At 44.7% G+C, this 20,903-nt stretch overlaps 1 protein-coding gene across 2 annotated transcripts in view; it reads right to left on the reverse strand.

Annotated features, from left to right (window-relative positions):
- Positions 1 to 1,494: 1,494 nt before the first annotated feature.
- Positions 1,495 to 20,903, reverse strand: part of TWF2 (twinfilin actin binding protein 2) — a 242,955-nt gene continuing 223,546 nt past the window's right edge. For both annotated transcript variants that reach the window (XM_029599479.1, XM_029599480.1), the window contains one exon: positions 1,495 to 13,476. In XM_029599479.1, the coding sequence (XP_029455339.1) occupies positions 13,309 to 13,476 (168 nt within the window). In that variant the 3' untranslated portion in view covers positions 1,495 to 13,308. The remainder of the gene's footprint in view (positions 13,477 to 20,903) is intronic.

Genomic DNA, 20,903 nt, shown 5'->3' on the forward strand with positions numbered 1-20,903 from the left:
GCTGGGCTTGATGGACCCTTGGTCTGACCCAGCATGGCAATTTCTTATGTTCATAGAGCCCAGGAAACCAGCATGACAAGCAGTAGTAGGCCATTAAACTAACACACCAGTAGCAGCAGAAGTGGGGCTGACAGGTATTTACCCCATATATCTTTGGCCATTCTCTCTCACAGCCTCAACTGTACTGAGAAATCACAAAAAAACCAAAGGTGATGTGGTTACCCCCACCTCAGGATAAACAGCTCTAACACGTGCTGCTGTGCTCTCTCTTCCAGATGCTAGGCCAGAAATGATCCTTGCTGCTTCTGGCTCTGTTCCGTTTTGGGGGGGGGGGCAGAACTGATTATACACTACTAGCTCTACTCTGCTTCCTTGAGTCCCAGAAAAGAGGTGAGAATGCTGTTCTGGGTCGTTCCATCAGAAATTGAGGTTAACAGGCACAAAAAGGAGATGAATTAATTTAGTACAAGTTGAAGCTTGTGAGCAGTAGTACTAGTAGTGATATGCTGTCAGGGTCTGAAGCTGTGACCATTGGAACTACTGATCACAAATTTCAAACTTGTGCTAATTCAACCTATTTTTGTCTGTTCTTTGCTTTGCAATGTCTGCTTTAAGATCACCCCCTCTCCTCCATCCATATAGGAAAGAATGGAGAACAGGAGGGGGAGCTAGATTAAGGATCAAAGTGGCTGTTGTCTTCTGTCTGCTTCAGGTTCACCCCTCCTCTAGTCTTCTCTGCAGGCTACCTGGATGGGAGGGGCTGGAGCAGAACACCCCTACAACTGTCTGTTAAGGCTGAAGTATTGGAATTGTTTTCCAAGCCATTCCCCCTCCAGTTAAGCACTACTATTAACTTTCCCATCTGCTGTGTTACACTGAACGGCTACTTGATAATGAAAGATTATGACCCCCTAGTCCATTATTCCCTTGTTTCCTCTTAGTGACCCTGATTTATGGTACATGTATAGCAATGTAGAATATGACAGTAGATAAAGATTTTAAGGCCCATCTAGTCTGCTCATTCTCCATTGCTGTTTCAATACTTCTATGTATTTTCATACCATCTTTGGTGAATTTCTGAGTATATTGATAAATTAAGTTGGTTATAATCTAAAGGGGACTTTTTTTTTCTATAAAAATGCCTTAATACTTTACCCACTAAATTTGCCTATGCTAGAATCTGTGATCCCTGCAAATCACTTCTAGTTACCATTACCTTTCCCTTACACAGCTTGTTCCTCTTCACTGCTCCATTCTTTTCATTTCAATAAGCTCAGGATTGTTTATAATGAGGTAAGAAAAATTAATTTACACATGAATTTTAGATACAATTTAAGTCAAATTTATCAATCCTTATTGATTGAATTATCATCATCTCAAAATGTCCCACAAGCTGCTGTTATTTAATAATAAATCCAATAAATTCCTTCAAAAAACGAAGGGAAATAGTCTATGGCATGTGAAAGAAACCAAATCAAGGAAGGAGATATCAACTGTTTTAAAAATATTTTATTCTTTAGAAAATACAGCAATCAGTACAGTGTGACATTCTGAGCTTGATTTTCCTCATAAATCATATCACCACTCCCACCTCCATCAGGAATGTGCAAACCCATCAGGTGCTTGTAAGGAGCTGCAGCCCTGGCTCTTCAGGAAACAAGGATAATCAATCCCAGTAGAAATCAGGAAACCCTGGAATTGTTGGGGGACCTTAGCAGGGGGATCTCACCCAGAGGAAAAAAAGAGCATGAGACTGTCTTTAACTGAGGAGTACTCAATCAGATAGTTAAGTAAGAAATTCAACTTTTAACCATTCCATATGCACTCATTCCTCTAAAATGTTGTCCATAACCACAGTAATCTAGCTCATATCAATTGCCTACAAGAAAGGTTTATCTATGGATATGCCCCTTGGCATTTCCGAAGATGAGTTTAAATAAAATGCATCAATTAGAAATTGGGATTGTCACAATGGGAAAGGAAGAGAAAGTACAAATGAAGCAAACAAGGAACTCAGTGAAAGTGATATGCTGTCAGGGGCTTTCAGAAGCTCAATGCTAAATTATTTTATAAGTATCTCTCCTAGTGAAGCAGAGCTGGTAAAAGCCCCTTGAATTAAAAAAAAAAAAAGAAGAAAGAAATTGGCATAGACCACTCTTTGATGATAGACTGGCAGCACATCACTGCTCACTAGTGTGTATACTAGGAGTCCATCAGTCTGCTGGGATAAACAAAATGTGTCAGTACAGCAAAGCATGCAATTTCTGTCTCACACTCACCTATCCCAAATAGCTTTAAAAGCAAACTGTATAATCTGTGGTATTTAAAAAGCATATATGGTAAACAGAAATATACATACTATCATATGAAAAAAACCCATGACAAGTTGTTTTCTTTTTTTACATTTTTAAGCAGATCTATTGCAATTCCCCTCAATCCTGGGAGTCAACATGTTTGAAAGGAATTATTCTTCAGAGTGGTTCATATACTATGTGCGCTATCATTTTGAATCTCTTGCTGCTGAGGTGTAGCAGTCATCATGGTCCTGAAGAGGTGAAGATTGAAATACTCTGGCTAACAATTTATGTTTCCAAGGAAGATGGGAATTACAGGGTAACAGCTTAAACAATTCGAAAAATAATGCTTGTACTAAAGATTTCTAATAAGGTTATTTAGAACTTCTGTTGTGTTCTTTAGAAATACTAAACAGTGAAGATTCAATAAAGCAGCCACAGATGATCTCAATTTAAGGAAAAATTAACACTGTACAATATTTCTAAAGTACACACAGCAAAGAAACAATATCATGTATCAAATAAATATGCTACTGAGCCATTTGTTTTTAAGTTATTTAGGCAGAGTTTTTTGGTTTTTTTTTGCAAGTCCCCTGAACTCTGGAAGCAACCATGTTAAACAAGTCACCTTACACTCACTTGATTCAATTGGTCCACAATTCTTATATCTTAAATGACATCACATATATATACACACATAATCCACATGAAGTTATTTTTGACACTGTCCCAAACATTGCTGCTTTAGGGTTTCAGGGATATGCAGTGGAGCAGCATAGAGGGGTTAAAAAAATTGCAGTAATTCATAGGTATTACTATTAAATGTATTTTTAAAATATTGCTTAGTAGAGACTGGTGAGGCATTAATTTTAGATTACCCTAGCCAATGACTGGTGTCAAGAAATCTAAGGTCTGCTTTCTATGTGCAAGAAATGGGCAATTTAAACTTCAGTCTCATTTGATGTCAGTCGCTCTTTTTCTAACCTAGGCAAATGGGGTCCTTTTTCAGTTGATGCTGACATCCCCTTTTTCCCCACCCCATTCACCCTTCTGCTGCCCCCACTATTATAGCAACTGGCTGTGCTGGTAGACATGGTGCAAGAGCTTTTTTGCACATTCCTGATTTTATACTGGTGTATAATATTTCCTGCACGAGAGCCTCACATTTGGCTCTTGAAAACAGAGTTGGCTTTTGCCATAGAAGCAGCACAGTTTGTCAAGAAATTCCTTGGGTATCACAGTGCCCTACACTCTTAAATTACAGAGCAAATGAAAGAACATTGATGGAATTTCTGTGGGCTGTGTATCCATCCATCTAAAGAATCTTGAGGCTGTGTATCCATGCATCTAAAGAACCTTTGATATTTACACTGAAATTTCTAAATGTCAAAAGTTTCAAGGGTAATAGGATAATGAAGAGGTGCAAGGCATTCTGGTATGCTAAGTAGTAGCAGCAGTCAGTCAGCTCTGAGATGACAAGCAGCTATTTTATGTAGTGCCACCATATTTCGCTTAAAAGTAGCAGAGGCAAAACAAGTTTATTCTTTTCTAGATTTGAATCATTATATATCGTTTTACACCTATTTGCCTTAAAACACTAGAGAACAAAATGCTCTAGTGTTTACAGCATGTGATATAATTAAAACTGATACACTGTAAGCAGCATTCAGGAATTACTATGCTGCTCTGATTATAATCTCTCTAGGTATGTACTCAGTCTCACTGTTTGCAGCTGCCAATACTTTGCACTCCTATGACTGTTACAGACCTTTGTGCTTTGATCACAGGCCTGTGAACATTCAATGGACAGATAAGTAATGTTTTGAGGTACAAGTATTACTGACAAAATGTAGTTAATGTGTAAGAGGGAAGAGACAACTGTCCTGAAGGATCTAAGTATGTAAGGATAAGACTGGTACTATTACCCTCTGAACAGAGAACAGAATCCCAAGTAGTGTCAGGACAGGAAGTGGTGCTTTATAACGCTGTAATTCTCTCTCCGACGTCAGTGTTAGACGTCCATCTACAAAAAAATATATTAGATGTAGGAAACACTGTCCCATTTATATCTGAATATTGGCTAATAAAGCATTCAAGTATTTCCTTTGGTGTGGTCAGCTTCATATCTTCAACCCCCTCAAGTGTAAATAAAGGCATAACTCCCTGCTGTTATCTTCCCATTATTATAATGTCGATTACCACAATATATCAAGCTGAGCAACCTAATGTCATCTCTATGGACTTGCTCAGTAGTGGGTTTATTGAACTGTTTTATCATGCAATACACCCTTTGGAAGAAGCTTTTTGAACAATTTTTAAAAAGTAAATTTGCTCTGTTTTTGGTAATGATTGCCTGGACACTGAACTCCCAGCCAGACCCTATCAGCATACCGCTCTCAATAAGGTGGGCATCCTAATGGACCTTGCCAGAAAGAACAAAGCTGCTGGGGAGCACAAAAATAGTTCTTACTCATATTAGTCCTAAAAAAGAGGAAAAGAAACCCAATGAGGTCCATATTCAGAAAGCTGGTGAAGACCAGATATCCAGCTAAAATCAGTTAGATGATTTGTCACAGATATTCAGCAGGAATACTGCTTGGCTAAAGTTATCCGGATAACGTTACTCGGATAACTTTAGTCACCCTGCTGAATATACACAGCTAAAATTATCTAGATAAGTTTACTTGAACTTAACTGGCTATATACTGAATATAGCCAGTAAAGTACGCTACTAGCATTGCTGTCAGAGGAACATAGGACGCAGCCGGGAGCACGGTTAGACTGGACTGCCTACCGGCACATTCTTGGAGTTTTGGGAGATTCTTGGGGTAAAAAAAGGGGGTGCCAGTCTGGTGGGAGTTTGGGGTGATGGGTAGTAGGGCAGTGGGAGGGAGGTTTTGAATTTCAATATCTTGAGGTGGGGCCTTGAGGTGGGGCCTTGGGCTGACAAGGGCACACATTTCTAAAAAATATATTTGGGGGGGGGGGGGGGCAGGTGGGGGAGTGGGAGTTGCTGGCCTCTGATGTGCATGTTTATTTCTTTATTTTTTTATTTAACCGACTATATTCAGCATTTAAGCAGTTAAGTTCTAAGCTATCCAGTTAAACACCCACCTGGAAACATTTAAGACTGCTTTCTTCCAAGACCAGACTTACCTGGCTAAATTGAGACAGAAAGTATTGATATTATGAGTGCTACCTGGTTGTGTTTAAGCCCTGTTCCAAGAACACCCCCATACTGCCTCTTTTTTTTTTATTTTATATTCAGGTACGTTTTAGCCAATTAATGACTTGCTCAGCTAAAAATTATCTGGTCAGCTAGGAGGAGGGGGAGAATATTTAACTTGAAGTTGGTCTGGCTAAGACTCAAACTTAGCCGGACAAAGGAAAATTGGTTCTTACCTGTTAATTTTTGTTCCTGTAGTACCACGGATCAGTCCAGACTGCTGGGTTTTGCCTCCCTTCCAGCAGATGGAGACAGAGAAAAACTTTTGAGAGCATCCCCTCTTAAACCAGTGTGCCACCTGCATCTCTTCAGTATGAAACTTACCAAAGCAGAAAAATCGAACAGTCCAAGTATAGGTCAAGCAAAGGACAAGAAGAAATGACCAAACTAACTTTGTACATGTGAAACTGTGAACAGGATAAAGGAGAAACCTGTACCCTCTTCAGCCTGTAATGTACCTAAAATACTGTAAGGACAGATCGAGTGGGCTCCCAAGAAAATTTCGGTCACCCCCAATGGTCGGGCATCTGGACTGATCCGTGGTACTACAGGAACGAAAATTAGCAGGTAAGAACCAATTTTCCTTTTCCTGTATGTACTCAGATCAGTTCAGACTGCTGGGATGTACCAAAGTTTCCCTATCTGGGGTGGGACTTTGAGAGTCCCACTCGAAGGACACTGTCCCCGAAATGGCTGATGTCCGGAACCTGGACGTTCAACCAGTAGTGCCTGGCAAAAGTATGCAAGGACTTCCAGGTCGCCGCTCTGCAAATTTCTTACAGTGAGACTAACTGACACTCTGCCCAGGAAGCGGTCTGCGACCGGATCAAATGAGCTTTCAGACCATCTGGGACAGGCCGATCGCAACAAATGTAAGCAAAAGCAATAGCCTCCTTCAACCAACAGGCTATGGTCGCTTCTGACGCCTTATGACCCTTCTTAGCGCCACTCCATAACACAAAAGATGACCCGACACCCGAAAAGGAATAGTGACCTCTAGATAATGCAACAGGACCCTCCTGACATCCAGCCGTCTCAATTCTCTGGCATGAGGCGCATCCTTCTTGACATTCGCCCCCTGTAGGAAACTTACCACATCCGGATGTGCTGCCAGTAGCGCCCCTTGAAGCTTGCCTCTCAGGCATCCCAATGCCACAACCTGCACACAAAGGGAATTAAATGACAACCCTTAGCCGAGGCCTTTCTGTAAGAAAGCTAGAATCTGTGCCACTGAGGCCTCCTGAGGAAGGATACCATACTCGTGGTACCAGGATTCGAAGACCTTCCAGACCTGAACATAAGTCAAAGAGGTAGAGGTCTTCCGAGCTCGAAGCAGGGTGGTAATAACATCTTCCAGATAGCCCTTCTTCCTTAGGTGCTTCTTTTCAAAAGCCAGGGCACTAGACCAAGTGATCTGCTTTGATGCACTAAGTTTGGAAGATGACTCAGCCTTAGAGGTCCGTCCACTCCGTGGTTGACTAGGTTGGCGAACCAGGGCCTCTGGGGCCATGAGGATTACCTGCCCTGGGTGAATTTTATCCTCCTTAGAAGTTTGCCGATCAGAAGCCATGGTGAAAACACAAAGCAGAACATCGTGTGGCCATGGGAGTACTAGGGAATCGACCCCTTCCGCTCCGTGTACTCTTCTGCGACTGAAGAAACGGGGTGCCTTGGCATTTGTTCCAGTCGTCATCAAATCGAGATGAGGGATACCCCATCTGCGCAAGATGAAGGATATCGCCTCTAATGACAGCTCCCACTTCCCGGGGTCTAGTCTTTGGTGGCTGAGAAAATCCGCTTGCACATTGTCGGTCTCTACTATGTGGGACGCAGTTAGTAATGGTAGATGTTGTTCGGCCCAGGCCATTAGCTGCTCCGCTTCAAGAGCTACCAGTTAGCTTTTGGTTCCTCCTTGACGGTTGATGTAGGCCACTGCCGTTGCATTGTCCGACATGACTCGTACTGCCCAGTTGTGCAAGAGTGGGAGAAAACTCTGTAATGCTAGCCGCACCGCTCTGGTCTCCAGGCAATTGATGGACTACTGAGCTTCTTCCATCGGCCATTGGCTCTGGGCTGACTGGGACTGGCACATTGCTCCCCAACCTGAGAGGCTGGCAACTGTGGTCACTATCACCTACTGAGGCACCTCGAGGTCCACCCCGCGCCTCAAATGTTTCCGGACAAGCCACCAACCAAGACTGGACCTGGTGGACTCTATGAGAGGTAAGGTAATCTGAAACTCCTCTGACCTTGGATTCCAACGGGACAACAACGCTGTCTATAAGGGCCTCATATTAGCAAAATCCCACGGGACCAACTCCAAAATGGACGCCATAAAGTCAAGGACCTGCAAATAATCCCAGACTCTGGGCACAGGGGCTTCCAAGAGGCAATCTACTAGTGTCTGCAGTTTGTCGATTCTTTCCTCCATAAGGAAGACCTTGCCCATCCGGGTATCGAATCGTGCTCCTAAAAAGTCCAGGATCTGAGAAGGGTGAAGATGACTCTTGGCCTGATTGAAGACCCAACCGAGGGACCTCAGACAGTGCAAGACCTGTCACCACCGACTTCGCTTGAATAAGCCAATCGTCCAGGTACGGGTGAACTAATACCCCCTCCACTCTGGAGAGCTGCTGCCACCACCTCGATCACCTTGGTGAAAGTGCGAAGCACCATAGCCAGACCGAATGGGAGGGCAAAAAACTGAACATGAATTCCGAGGATCATGAAGCACAGAAATCTTTGATGATCCTTGCGAAAACTGATACATAGATACACTTCCATCAGATCCAAGGAGGCCAGGAACTCCCCACTGCACACCGCCACTATGATCGAACGCAGGGTCTCCATCTGAAAACATGGCACTTTAAGAGCCTCGGTTACCTTTTTCAGGTCCAGAATCGTGCGGTAGGAGCCTACCTTCTTCTGCATCACAAAATAAGATGGAATAACACCCCGCTCCCTGCTCTTTCTGGGGAACGGGGATGATAGCCTCTAGGCACCCTAGCCTGTGGAGGGTCTGCCAAACAATTTTCTCCTTTATCGGTGAACTGCAGGAAGATATCATAAACAGGTCTCGGAGAGGGAAAGCAAATTCTAAAGTGTAGCAGTGTTCTATGATGCTTAGAACCCACTGATCTGAAGTGATCTTGTCCCATTCCTTGTAGAAGAGGGACAGTTGTTTGCCAATGAGGGGAATGGAGAAATGGTTTGGCTGAATCTCATTGAGAGAATTTGGCCTCAAGGGACCCTTGACCGGTCCCATCTCTGCTTGCTTGACGCCCTCGAAAGGACTGAGATCAGGACTGTGACCTCCCCGAGATTTGCCACTGGCCCAAACCAGCTGCCCTGCTCTGGCGGAAGCGTCTCTGCCCCCGAAAGTGAGAGTGGATTGGAAGAAAACCTTTGGATCCCTTAGGTTTATCCTCAGGCCGCTTATGAACCTTATTGTCACCCAAGGATTTTATCAGCTGCTCCAAGTCTTCTCCAAACAAAAGTTTGCCCTTGAAAGGGAGAGCCCCAAGCTGAGCTTTAGAGGAAACATCAGCCGACCAATTGCGGAACCACAGGAGCCTCCTTGCCGACACCGCTAATACCATAATTCTGGAGGAGGTACGGAGAAGGTCGTATAAGGCATCAGCCCCATAGGCCACCACCGCCTCCAAGCGCTCTGCCTGCACCGACTCCTGAGGTGGGAGGTCCTTGGTATTCAGTAACTGTTGCACCCACCGTAGGCTCACCCTAAGCATGAAACTGCTGCAGACTGCGGCTCGAATGCCCAGGGCCGACATTTCAAAAATCTGCTTGAGATGGACTTCAAATTTTCTATCTTGGAGGTCCTTAAGGGCCGCCGTCCCTGCTACTGGGATAGTGGTCCTCTTTGTGACTGTTGATACTGAAGCATCCACTTTAGGAATCTTCAGCAGCTCTAAGGTCTCCTCAGGCAAGGGGTAAAGTTTGTCCTTAGCCTAACCCACTCTTAGACCCATCTCCGGAGTATCCCACTTCCGGACCATTAACTGTTGAACCATCTGATGAAACGTAAAAGTCTTGGCTGGACCACGTAAGCCAGCCATGACTGGATCCACCGTGTCTTGGCCCGGATAAGCCTGGGAAAACGCAATACTCAGTTCCTCCAGGACATACAGGATCAAGGAATCCAATTCTTCCCTCTGAAACAAGCAGATGACTTTTGGATCATCACCATCCAGGGGACAAAGGCTTCTCTGGGTCCTCGCCCTGATTGGTCTCACAGACGAGATGAGGAGCCGGGGCAGAATCATGACTTAATTGACCCACAAACTCCGAAACTTCCGAGGGAGAGTCACTCATGCCACCCCTCAGCAAGGGGCCCCAGATCTTCCGGACTCAAACCGACCCCGGTGGCTCTGGTCTCCTGGGTGGACCCCTAAATGGACCCTGCTTAAAAGCACCACCCTGCTGAGACTGGCTTGCCAAATAAGCTTAGTGCATTAAAAGCATAAAGTCAAGGGTAAAACAGAGTTGGCCTTCCAATTCTCCTTCCAGCGGATCAGGGTCGTCATTGGAAAAGTCAGACAAAGGGCCCCAAGGGTCCCCCCGGACTCTCTGCAGCAGGTGATAAGGCCGGTGGGAGATCCCCTCCCTCAGCTGCCTTCTCCTGAGCAGCTGAAAATGCTTTTAAGATGGCCGTCATTCTCGTGCTTACAGGGAATGGGTCGCCTTCGCTCTGCTGCAAAACGGGTCATTTGCCTGCACCACAGGACATCCCCGATGCTCCTGCCACCGCTCCCGAGGACCCCTCCCCGCCAGGGAGGCAACGAAAACAAAGACCTGTGCGAGAGAGCCGGAAGACTGACTCTCTGCAGGCAGAACACTGAACATTGCTCGGCATGGCCACCGTGAGGACAGAGCAAGCAGAAGGTGCCCACATGGTGAACCCCCCCCGCCCCTGCCAACGTGGCCACAACAGACGTCTTTCCACTGACAGGAGGCAAACGATGTCCCCGCCGCATTCCCTGCCTTACCGCTCTTTTTTTTTTTTTTTTTTTTTTTTAAACAGAGCAAATAAAGGCACGACACCAGGCAGAAGACTTCTCCGGATCCCGGTGGAGGGAAGTGGGAGGGATCAGACCATCGGTATCACCCCCGGCGCCTCGCAAACTACAGGGAGCACTGAGGGCTTCCAAGCCCTGCTCCTGCAGTACCTGCTACTAGGGGGGATGGTCCCACCGGGACCTGCCAATCCCTTGGGAGGAAAGAAAGGAGCTCCTTCTTGTCCTACTTGTTCAATATAATAAAAGCTCCTAGAGACTGTTCTTTTTTTTTGTTTGTTTTGTAAAACCTAAAACTGGTTCAGAACCACAGGTTTTGCACTACCTCCATCAGCTGGAGACAGAGAAATACTGAAGAGATGCAGGTGGCACACCGGTTTAAGATGGGGTGCTCTCAAAGTTTTTCTCTGTCTCCATCTGCTGGGAGGCAAAACCGAACAGTCTGGACTGATCCGGGTACGTACAGGGAAATCTTTTAAATATGGACCTCAATATTTATAAAATGTACTCTTTATAGCTGTATACTAGCATGTCGCAAAGCTGGCAGCATATTTAACACGCAGCTTACTTGGTGGGTTACTGCAAAATGCTGCTGCTCTATGTGCAAATGTAATCCACTGCACATCTAAGCAACTTCTATGACCCCCAAAAAAGATAATTTATATATACAAGATACATAGGTCAACCTGGAGGCTCAGTAGAAGCACTGCCACGTAGAGGTCCTTGTTTCAATTCCAGGATCAGATCTTCTGCACCTGGGTCAGGGGATGCTGTGAATTCAGCATTCACCACCTCTGGGGGGAATAGTCATCAACTATAGTGATAGTGATATCAACCAGGGTGATATCTGTGGCCAGTATTAGAGGCCATGATACAGAGTACCAGGAGAAGCCATTGTGCATGGCTACCGGCCCCAGAATCTTTGTTTTAATGTCCAGATTAGGAACAGTGGGAGGGAGGATCTATTACAATAGGGGAAAAATCCCAAGGTAGTTGCAAATAGAGGCTTATGGTACCAGTAATACAGCACTGGTTCCGATTTTGCTGGAAGGAAGAGAAAGGAGAAACTATCAGGACCAAAACAGAAGTATGTACAAAGTACAATGCATTCAAACCCACCACTGATACTCCCTACTGGATTAAAATCTTACCAAAGACAAGAGAAAAATCTTCCTCTGTTCTCCCTAGCTGTATATCATTATTACAAACTAAACTCCTGACTGCTCATTACCACAGCAATATTTTATTCAAAATCCTACAGATGTTTTGGAGCAGTGAAAATAGATTTGTCTCCAGAAATGTACAAGTGTGTGTGTGTGGTGGTGGTGGTGGGGGCAGGAAAGTGATGGGAGTCAGCCAGGGAAAGCAGAGACAAAGTCTTCTGTGCTGTTTAAAATGCTGCCTTAAACTAAACTGTAGGAGCTCTCTCATATACAAAGTTGCCATTGATGAGGCTGTGGGAAAGAATATTTCAATCCACATAAACTGAAATGTGATAAACTATGATGTGGATTAGCAGAGCTACAGATTTAAGCAGATGTATATGTGGCTATGGGTTCCATTGCCAACTAAAAAGTCACTCATTGCCTATAGTTTGATTACTGAAGATTAGATACTTGATGGAGATCTAGCTTTCAAATCTGAACGATTTACAACTTTTAGAGAAGAGAAAAAAATATATAAAAAAGATCCTAAAGGATCAGTTTTCACTTTTTTAAAAGTGAGATTTAGTACAGACTACAAATCACTAAAATCCAGGACATTCCAATCCAATCCTGCTAACAACCAAGCTCAAATCAATTTGGCAGATGGCAGTCCATGTCTTTCCCCTCTTTCTTTCCCCAAAGTGATTATTCTTTATTGGATGGCAGTAACTGGGCTTTCAGTTCTGAAATTAGCACCACAAGTATCACAGGTGCAGGCAATGGCCAGCAGTTTTGACTCTTGGATTCAGGTATCTGGAAGGCTACACAGAAACCAGACCCAATAATTGGAAAAATAAAAATAGAAGAATTCAGTTATCCCTACCATCTCAATGAAATACGCATAGATAAAGGGATGGTACAAGATTGGACGTAGGGCCGCGGTCCAGGGTTGCCAGCCACAGCCCATCTTACCTTCTGCAATCCAATAGATGTTGGGACTTTGTGAAGGGAGTCCATGATATTTACCAGCAGCAGTAAATTTGCAAAGGCTCATGGGAAACAGATTCCTATGGATTATCATCTATATTTACAGATGAGGATATCAGTATGAAGAAAATGAGACTAACAGACTTGAGTGCTTGCAAAAGCCAGTTTTCCACCACCCATACTCCTTTGATTTAAACCTCAAAGAAGGATCTGTTCAAGGAATTTTTGATGCAGATAAGGCTTACAACAAATTCAAAAGACCAATGTGAGAAGCAGGTGTATCAGGTGGCGAAGGCAATACAGGGGCAGGCAGTTTAGGCTCACAACTAGAAAATGACACTATTGTAAAGAATTATACAACAAAAGAGCAAGGAGTGATATAAAAAACAAACAAAAAATAGCACACTCCTCACTGCCATTTCTCTGCCTACTGTTAACCTCTCCTCTCACCCTCCAATCCCTTTAATTAAAAAAAAAAAAAAAAGAGAAACATGTTTCATGAATAGTTAAAACTTGAGCAGGTCTTCTGGATTTTCTGAGCAGGAATGGGATTTGTTGTGTTTGCTATTCTCTTGGTAGAAAGTCTATTGCCACCCTTCCCCATCTGTTGCCCTCATTGATATTTAGCTGTCATCCCCATTTTCTCCAGGCCCTTTGATAAGCCGTTTTTGTCCCCGTTTCCCAGCAGGCCCTTTGGGCTTTGCGAATGCCTGTTTGAAAGCATGCTGCTTTGGGTGCACTTCATCATAGAGGAACTCTGGCGTAAGCTCAGCACCATTATCAATTTCAATCTGAAAGAGAGATGACAGAAGGATTAAAATACTGAAACAGAGCTTTTGTCCAAACTGAGCCTTATCCATAAGAGAGTAAAGGAGAAGAGCACATAAAGAAGAGGGTAAATCTCTTTATGAGAAGAAAAAGCAAGCCTGCTTACCTGTAAACAGGGTTCTCCATAGACAGCAGGATGAATTAGCCATAACAAGTAGGTGATTTATCCAATGATGTTAACATGGACCCAGAACTCAGTAAAATGCTACTGAGCATCTGTGAAATTCCCGAGTGCACTGTGTCATTGAGTTTCTCACTCTATTCCAAAGCTTAAGCTGTAGGATGTAGTTGACTCTCTAGTAAGGCAAGTAGGTATTAGGTATGGCTAATTCATCCTGCTGTCTTCAAAGAATGCTGTTTCCAGGTACACAAACCTGCTTTCTCCATTGATAAGCAGGCATGAATTAACTGTAACATGTGGGGAGTCCCAAGCTGAGGGTCGCAGTGAAGCAAATACTTAAATAAAAAAACGAAACAAAAAAAAAACCAACCGAACCCCACCAAATGGAGAGTGGGCTACTGGGTGGACAAGCTGCACAGAACTGCTTGTCTAAAGTTACTGTCTCCTTTGGACATGTTGTCCAGACAGTAGTGGGACATGAAAGTGTGAACAGATGGTAGCAGCTTTGTTAATGTCTTCAATGGAAATGGCTCTAAGGTGAACCACTGAAATCGTCATGGCTATCTACGAGTCTAGACAGACTGTAATCTGTAAATCAGCCAGCATGTATCAATGTACTATACAATGTACTATACAATCATAATGCCTCTGTATTGCTCCATGGTGAGACCGCACCTTGAATACTGTGTACAATTCTGGTCGCTGCATCTAAAAAAAGATATAATTGCGATGGAGAAGGTACAGAGAAGGGCTACCAAAATGATAAGGGGAATGGAACAGCTCCCCTATGAGGAAAGACTAAAGAGGTTAGGACTTTTCCGCTTGGAGAAGAGACGGCTGAGGGGAGATATGATAGAGGTGTTTAAAATCATGAGAGGTCTAGAACGGGTAGATGTGAATCGGTTATTTACTCTTTCGGATAATAGAAAGACTAGGGGGCACTCCATGAAGTTAGCATGGGGCACATTTAAAACTAATCGGAGAAAGTTCTTTTTTACTCAATGCACAATTAAACTCTGGAATTTGTTGCCAGAGGATGTGGTTAGTGCAGTTAGTATAGCTGTGTTTAAAAAAGGACTGGATAAGTTCTTGGAGGAGAAGTCCATTACCTGTTATTAATTAAGTTGACTTAGAAATTAACCACTGCTATTACTAGCAACGGTAACATGGAATAGACTTGGTTTTTGGGTACTTGCCAGGTTCTTAGGGCCTGGATTGGCCACTGTTGGAAACAGGATGCTGGGCTTGATGAACCCTTGGTTTGACCCAGTATGGCATGTTCTTATGTTCAATTGAACAAGATTTGATGGGCAACTTCCCAATATATTGGGATCAAAGGATATGAACAGTTCAGAAGTTTGATGGTGAGGTTGAGTCATCGTTCAGTAATATGCCATGGCTCTCTCACAGTACAGGAAGCAAGGAGGGGGATTTTGGGTTTGCAGGAAGGCAGCAAGTGCTTTTTTAAAACATGGACCAGCAAAAGCCCTGCTGGCGAATGCACAATTCCAGGTAGAGGTCCCCTGGTTCCGGACCTGGACCAGAACTTAGAAGGGGGTTTGGCAACTTGGGGAGGGAGGAGGGAATTGGCAGGCCAGCCGTGGGAAGTTTAATGATTGCCTTTGAGCAAGTATTACATTTCCTACAATAGTAAGAAACATGCTAGGTGGCTTCCCCGCTAACACACCTCCTTGCATTGCACGGGAATAGCTAATTAGGCTATCGCCCTGCAAGTCTGCACTAAGCTTGTCATGGTCTTTTATTTATTTATTGCTTTTTTATACTGACGTTCTTTTGCACATCACATCGGTTTACAAAGAACAGATAAACGTTTTGAGGTATTAAGAATAAGAAATTACATTTCAACATTATAAGAGACAGCCACATATTAGGGGAAGGTGGGTTGAAGACAATAAGGGGGGGTTAAGGGTGTGCAGAGTGATTAAAACAATTCAAATGCATTTTTTATATACACTGTGTCAATACAACATGGGTGCAATCAGGGGAGGAACTTTGTATAGGCGTTTTAGTGCTGCTTTTTCGGCACAAAAGCCCTTATTACATTACAGGGCTATTTTAGCACCAAGAAACCCACACTCAAACATGGAAAAAACCTGTGGTAGGCTTAACGTTTCATATTACATCGGCCTCTATGAGTCTTTACAGACTAATCTGTAAGCCAGCCAGCATGTAACAATACATTATACAGTCTGCTGGCCAAATGGACAGAATTTGTTGGGCAACTTCCCTTCCCAATATATTGGGATCAAAGTTGAACAGTTGAGAAGCTTGAAGGTGATGCTGAGTCCTCTTTCAATAATATCCCATGGCTCTCTTACAGTCCAAGGAATGAAAAGCCCATTCTTTGTGCATAAGTGGTCTTTAAAAGAATGACAGTAGCACAATAACTTAAATGTGAAATGCAGATACCACTTTCAGAAAGAATTTGGGGTGAGTTCATAGAGCCACACTATTGTGAAAAAAAATGAAGGTATGCTGAGTATGAAACCAGAGACTGCAGTTCTTATTCTTTGTATCAAAGTGATAGGCACAAGAAACAAGTTTCTCACTTGGGAAGTGTTAAGTCTGCTGATTTGAGAGGTCTGAAAGGAGGTTTCATGAGTTGAGCTTGGACTACAATGAGGTCCCAAGGTTTACTGACAGGAGCTTTGGAATGCCACAGTCCTTTCATGAATTTTGATACCAAAAGGTGGAGAGAGATTGGAGCCCCTTCCACCTCCTGGTGATACTTTAAGAGATGCTGAGGACGAGAGGTAAAATAGATATTAAAGCAAGTCCCTTGGGTCACAAGAAAAGGTATCTAGCTGGATGGTCCTACACCAAGTCAAGAACCTCTTCTATTTCAAACTATAGGATCTTCTGCTTGAAGGTTTCCTGGCAAAAAGCAAATGTTGCTTACCTGTAACAGGAGTTCTCACAGGACAGCAGGATATTAGTTCTCACATATGGGTGACATCACAGGATGGAGCCCAATCACGGAACACTTTTGTCAAAGTTTCCAGAACTTTGACTGGCCCCTACTGGGCATGCCCAGCATGGCACTAACCCTGCAGCCAGCAGGGGTCCCCCTTCAGTCTTATGTAAAAGCTACAGGCAGTGCCGAAAAATAAAATAATAAAACGTTACGAACCCAACACCGCGGGGTGGTGGGCGGGTTTTGTGAGGACTAACATCCTGCTTTCCTGTGAGAACACCTGTTACAGGTAAGCAACATTTGCTTTCTCACAGGTCAAACAGGATGGTAGTCCTCACATATGGGTGAGTACCGAGCTGAGGATGTCCGAGCATGCACCAAATGTACCCAAAGGCGTGCAACAGGCACAACAAGTGGGATGGAATTGGAAGAGGGCAGCCTGAACCCTACCAGGCAGGCGGAAGGGTATTGGTACATCACATTGTAAACAGGTTACGAAGGACAGACTGGCCGAAGATGGAGTCTTGTCTTCTGGCTTTGTCCAAGCAATAGTGGGCTGAAAAGGTATGGAGAGAACTCCAGGTGGTAGCCCTGCAAATGTCAGGAAGCGGCACTGATTGTAGGTGTGCTACTGAAGTCGCCATGGCCCTCACAGAGTGTGCTTTGACACGGTCTTGAAATGGAATTCCCGCTTGCTGATAGCAAAAGGATATGCAGTCCGCCAACCAGGAGGAGATAGTCTGCTTACCCACAGGCTGCCCTAATTTGTTAGGATGGAAAGAGACGAACAATTGAGTGCTCTTCCTGTGGGCAGCTGTACAGTCTAGGTAGAATGCTAGAGCCCGTTTACAGTCAAGGGTATGCAGAGCCTGCTCTCCTGGATTGGAATGGGGCCTGGGAAAAAAGGTAGGTAGTATGATAGATTGATTTAGATGAAAATCTGAAACTACCTTGGGTAAGAATTTAGGGTGAGTGCGGAGTACTGCCCGGTCCTACAGAAGTTTAGTGTAAGGTGAATAGGTAACTAGGGCCTGTAATTCACTAACTCTGCGAGCTGAAGTGATTGCCAAAAGGAAAATCATTTTCCATGTGAGATATCGAAGTTCACAAGAGTGAAGAGGCTCGAATGGTCGTTTCATGAGCTGACCCAAAACCAGGTTAAGTTCCCAAGAAGGGGCTGGAGGACGCAGTGGAGGCTTGAGGTGAAGCAAGCCCTTCAAAAAACGTTTTACAAGGGGTTGTACTGATATAGGAACATCCCTGACACCTTTATGGAAGGCGGCTACCGCACTGACATGCATTCTGATGGAAGAAGTCTTTAGACCTGACTCTGATAAATGCGAGAGATAGTCCAAAAACTTTGTGATTGGACAGGAAAAGGGGTCAAGGGACTGAGAAGAGCACCATGACGTGAACCTTTTCCATTTGTAAGAGTAAGCTTTTCTCATGGAAGGCTTCTGTGAAGCAATCAAGACACAGGAAACTGGTTCAGAAAAGTTAAGTGGCTGAAGGATTAACCTTTCAACATCCATGCCGTCAGGGACAAGGCTTGAAGATTGGATGGCGGAGGCACCCGTCGTTTTGAGTGATCAGAAGCGGGTCCTTTCCCAAGGGAATGTGCCTGTGAATGGAGAGATCCTGCAGTGTTGGAAACCACACTTTGCGTGGCCAGTGAGGTGCTATCAGGATCATGGTTCCCTTGTCCTGACGTAACTTCACGAGAGCCTTCGAGAGAAGAGGAAGTGGAGGGAATGCACAGAGCAGACCGGTTGTCCACGAGAGGGAGAATGCATCTCTGGGCTGAGAGTATGTGCTGCGAATGAGAGAGCAGAAGTTCTCTACTTTGCGGTTTTGAGGAGACGCAAAGAGGTCTATCTGAAGAAAGCCCCATTGTTAGAAGATGGAGTTCGGTACCGAGGGGTTGAGACACCACTCGTGCGGTTGAAAGATGCGACTCAGCTTGTCTGCCAACACATTGTCCACTCCCGGTAACCAGGTGGCCCTGAGGTACATCGAATGGGAGAGAGCTTCCGCCCATATCTGTGCAGCTTCCTGACACAGAAGAAAGGAGCTTGTGCCTCCCTGTTTGTTGATGTACCACATGGCCACCTGGTTGTCCGTTTGGATCAGGATAACTTGATTTGAGAGGTGATCCTGAAATGCCCTGAGAGTGTATCTTATTGCTTGAAGCTCCAGGAATTTATTTGGTGTTTGGCTTCCTCTGGAGACCAAGATCCTTGTGTCTGCAGATTGGGCACATGGGCTACCCAGCCGAGGTTGGAGGCGTCGGTGGTGATAGTTATTTGAGGGTCTGGAGCCTGAAAGGGTAAGCCTTGGAGATTGATCTGATTTTTCCACTAGGCAAGAGACTGACGGAGTGAGTCGGTTACGTGGACAATGGTCGACAGGGGCTGAATGCTTTGAGTCCATTGAGACCTTAGAGTCCACTGCATGACTCTCATGGCCAAACGGGCCATTAGTGTGACCTGAACTGAGGACGCCATGTGTCCCAGGAGGATGAGAAAGTGGCGTGCAGTCGCGGAGTGCGGAGACTGTAGCTGGTGTGCCCGAGACATGAGAGTGAGAGCTCGTTGTCGAGGCAGAAAAGCCTTTGCCTGCAAGGTGTCCAAGTCTGCCCCCAATGAATGATAAGATTTGAGATGGGACTAAAGAGGATTTGTCGTAGTTGACGAGAAATCCTAATGAAATTAGAGTGTGTAAGGTTAGACTGAGGGACACCAGAGCAGCTTGCTGAGTGGGAGCCCTGACTAACCAATCATCTAGATAAGGGTAGACGTAAACACCCTGAGTTCTTAGGAAGGCTGCAACCACTACGAGGCATTTGGTGAAGACTCGTGGCGCAGAGGCTAGGCCGAATGGAAGCACTCAATACCGATAGTGCTTTGGGCCTACTTAGAACCTTAGGAATTTGCGATGAGATGGAGTTATTACAATATGAGTGTATGTGTCCTGGAGGTCTAGAGAGCAGAGCCAGTCTCCTCTTTGTAGGAGAGGAAGAAGCGAGCCTAAGGTTACCATCTTGAATTTCTCCCGCTGGAGGTGCTTGTTGAGGGCCCGTAGGTCCAGAATAGGACGAACACCTCCCGATTTTTTGAGAATTAGAAAGTACCGGGAATAGAACCCTAGGCCGTGCTGAGAGTAGGGCACGGGTTCTATTGCCTTGGATTGGAGAAGGAGGGAGGCCTCCTGATCCAGAAGGATGGAGTGATCGGATGTTCTCCACGTCGGCAGAGGTGGAGAGTCCGGTGGCATGGAGAGAAAGTTCAAATGGTAACCCTGGGCAATTATCACCAGTACCCATTGGTCTGAGGTAATTGAGTGCCACATGCTGTTGAAATGGCACAGTCTGCCTCCCATTGGTATGTGAGGCAATGGTGGCTGGCTGCTGCTCTCTAGGTGGAAGTAAAAAACCTGAAGCAGGACCTGGTTGAGGAGCTGCTTGCGGCTTTTGTCTGACGAGACTGGGCCTTTTGAAAAGGTCTCGTGGCACGGGATCTGGTTGGTGGCGGGTAGGACTTCTTCGGCCGGAAGAAGGACTTCTTCCTTTCGGAAGGGCTGTTTTGAAGAGTAGTCAGAACGTATAAGAGAGAGCTGTCTGAGAGTCTCATGATGGTCCTTAAATTCCGCCACTGTCCGTTTAATCTGTTCTCCAAATAGTTTATCTCCTACACAGGGTAGGTCAGATAACCAGTCTTGTATCTCAGGGCGAAGGTTGGAAGACTTGAGCCAGGCCCATCTCCTTGCCGAAATAGCTGCTGCAGATACTCTGGTAGCAGTATCAAAGATATCATAGGATGATCTGATCTCATGCTTGCCTGCTTCAAAACCCTTGTTTACTAGTGTTTGAAGCTGATCTTGGAATTGTTGAGGCAGGGTATCTGTCAAATCTTCTATCTGCTTAAAAATGACCCTATTATATTGGGTCATATAGAGCTGATAAGCTGCAATCCAGGAGATGAGCATTGAGCTTTGAAATACTCGGTGGCCAATGGCATCTGGAAACTTCTGTTCCTTACCAGGGGGAAAAGTGTGAGGCTTTGATCTCTTTGCTCTTTTTTGTGCAGATTCAACAACTACAGATTGGTGATCCAATTGAGTTTTCTGAAAACCTGGAGCTGACTACACCAAATAGGTTGAGTCAGCTTTTCTATGCACTGGAGCAATGGAGCCAGGATGTTCCCAGTTCTTCTTGAGAAGATCCTGAAGAACCTGGTGGATAGGTATGGAGGTTATTTCCTTGGGAGCATCCAAGAATTGGAGCAACTCCATCAATCGGTGTCTGTCATCCTGTTCAGTCTGCAATTGGAAGGGAA

This window comes from Rhinatrema bivittatum, chromosome 4 (assembly GCF_901001135.1).
Source record: "Rhinatrema bivittatum chromosome 4, aRhiBiv1.1, whole genome shotgun sequence".
Lineage (NCBI taxonomy): Eukaryota > Metazoa > Chordata > Amphibia > Gymnophiona > Rhinatrematidae > Rhinatrema > Rhinatrema bivittatum.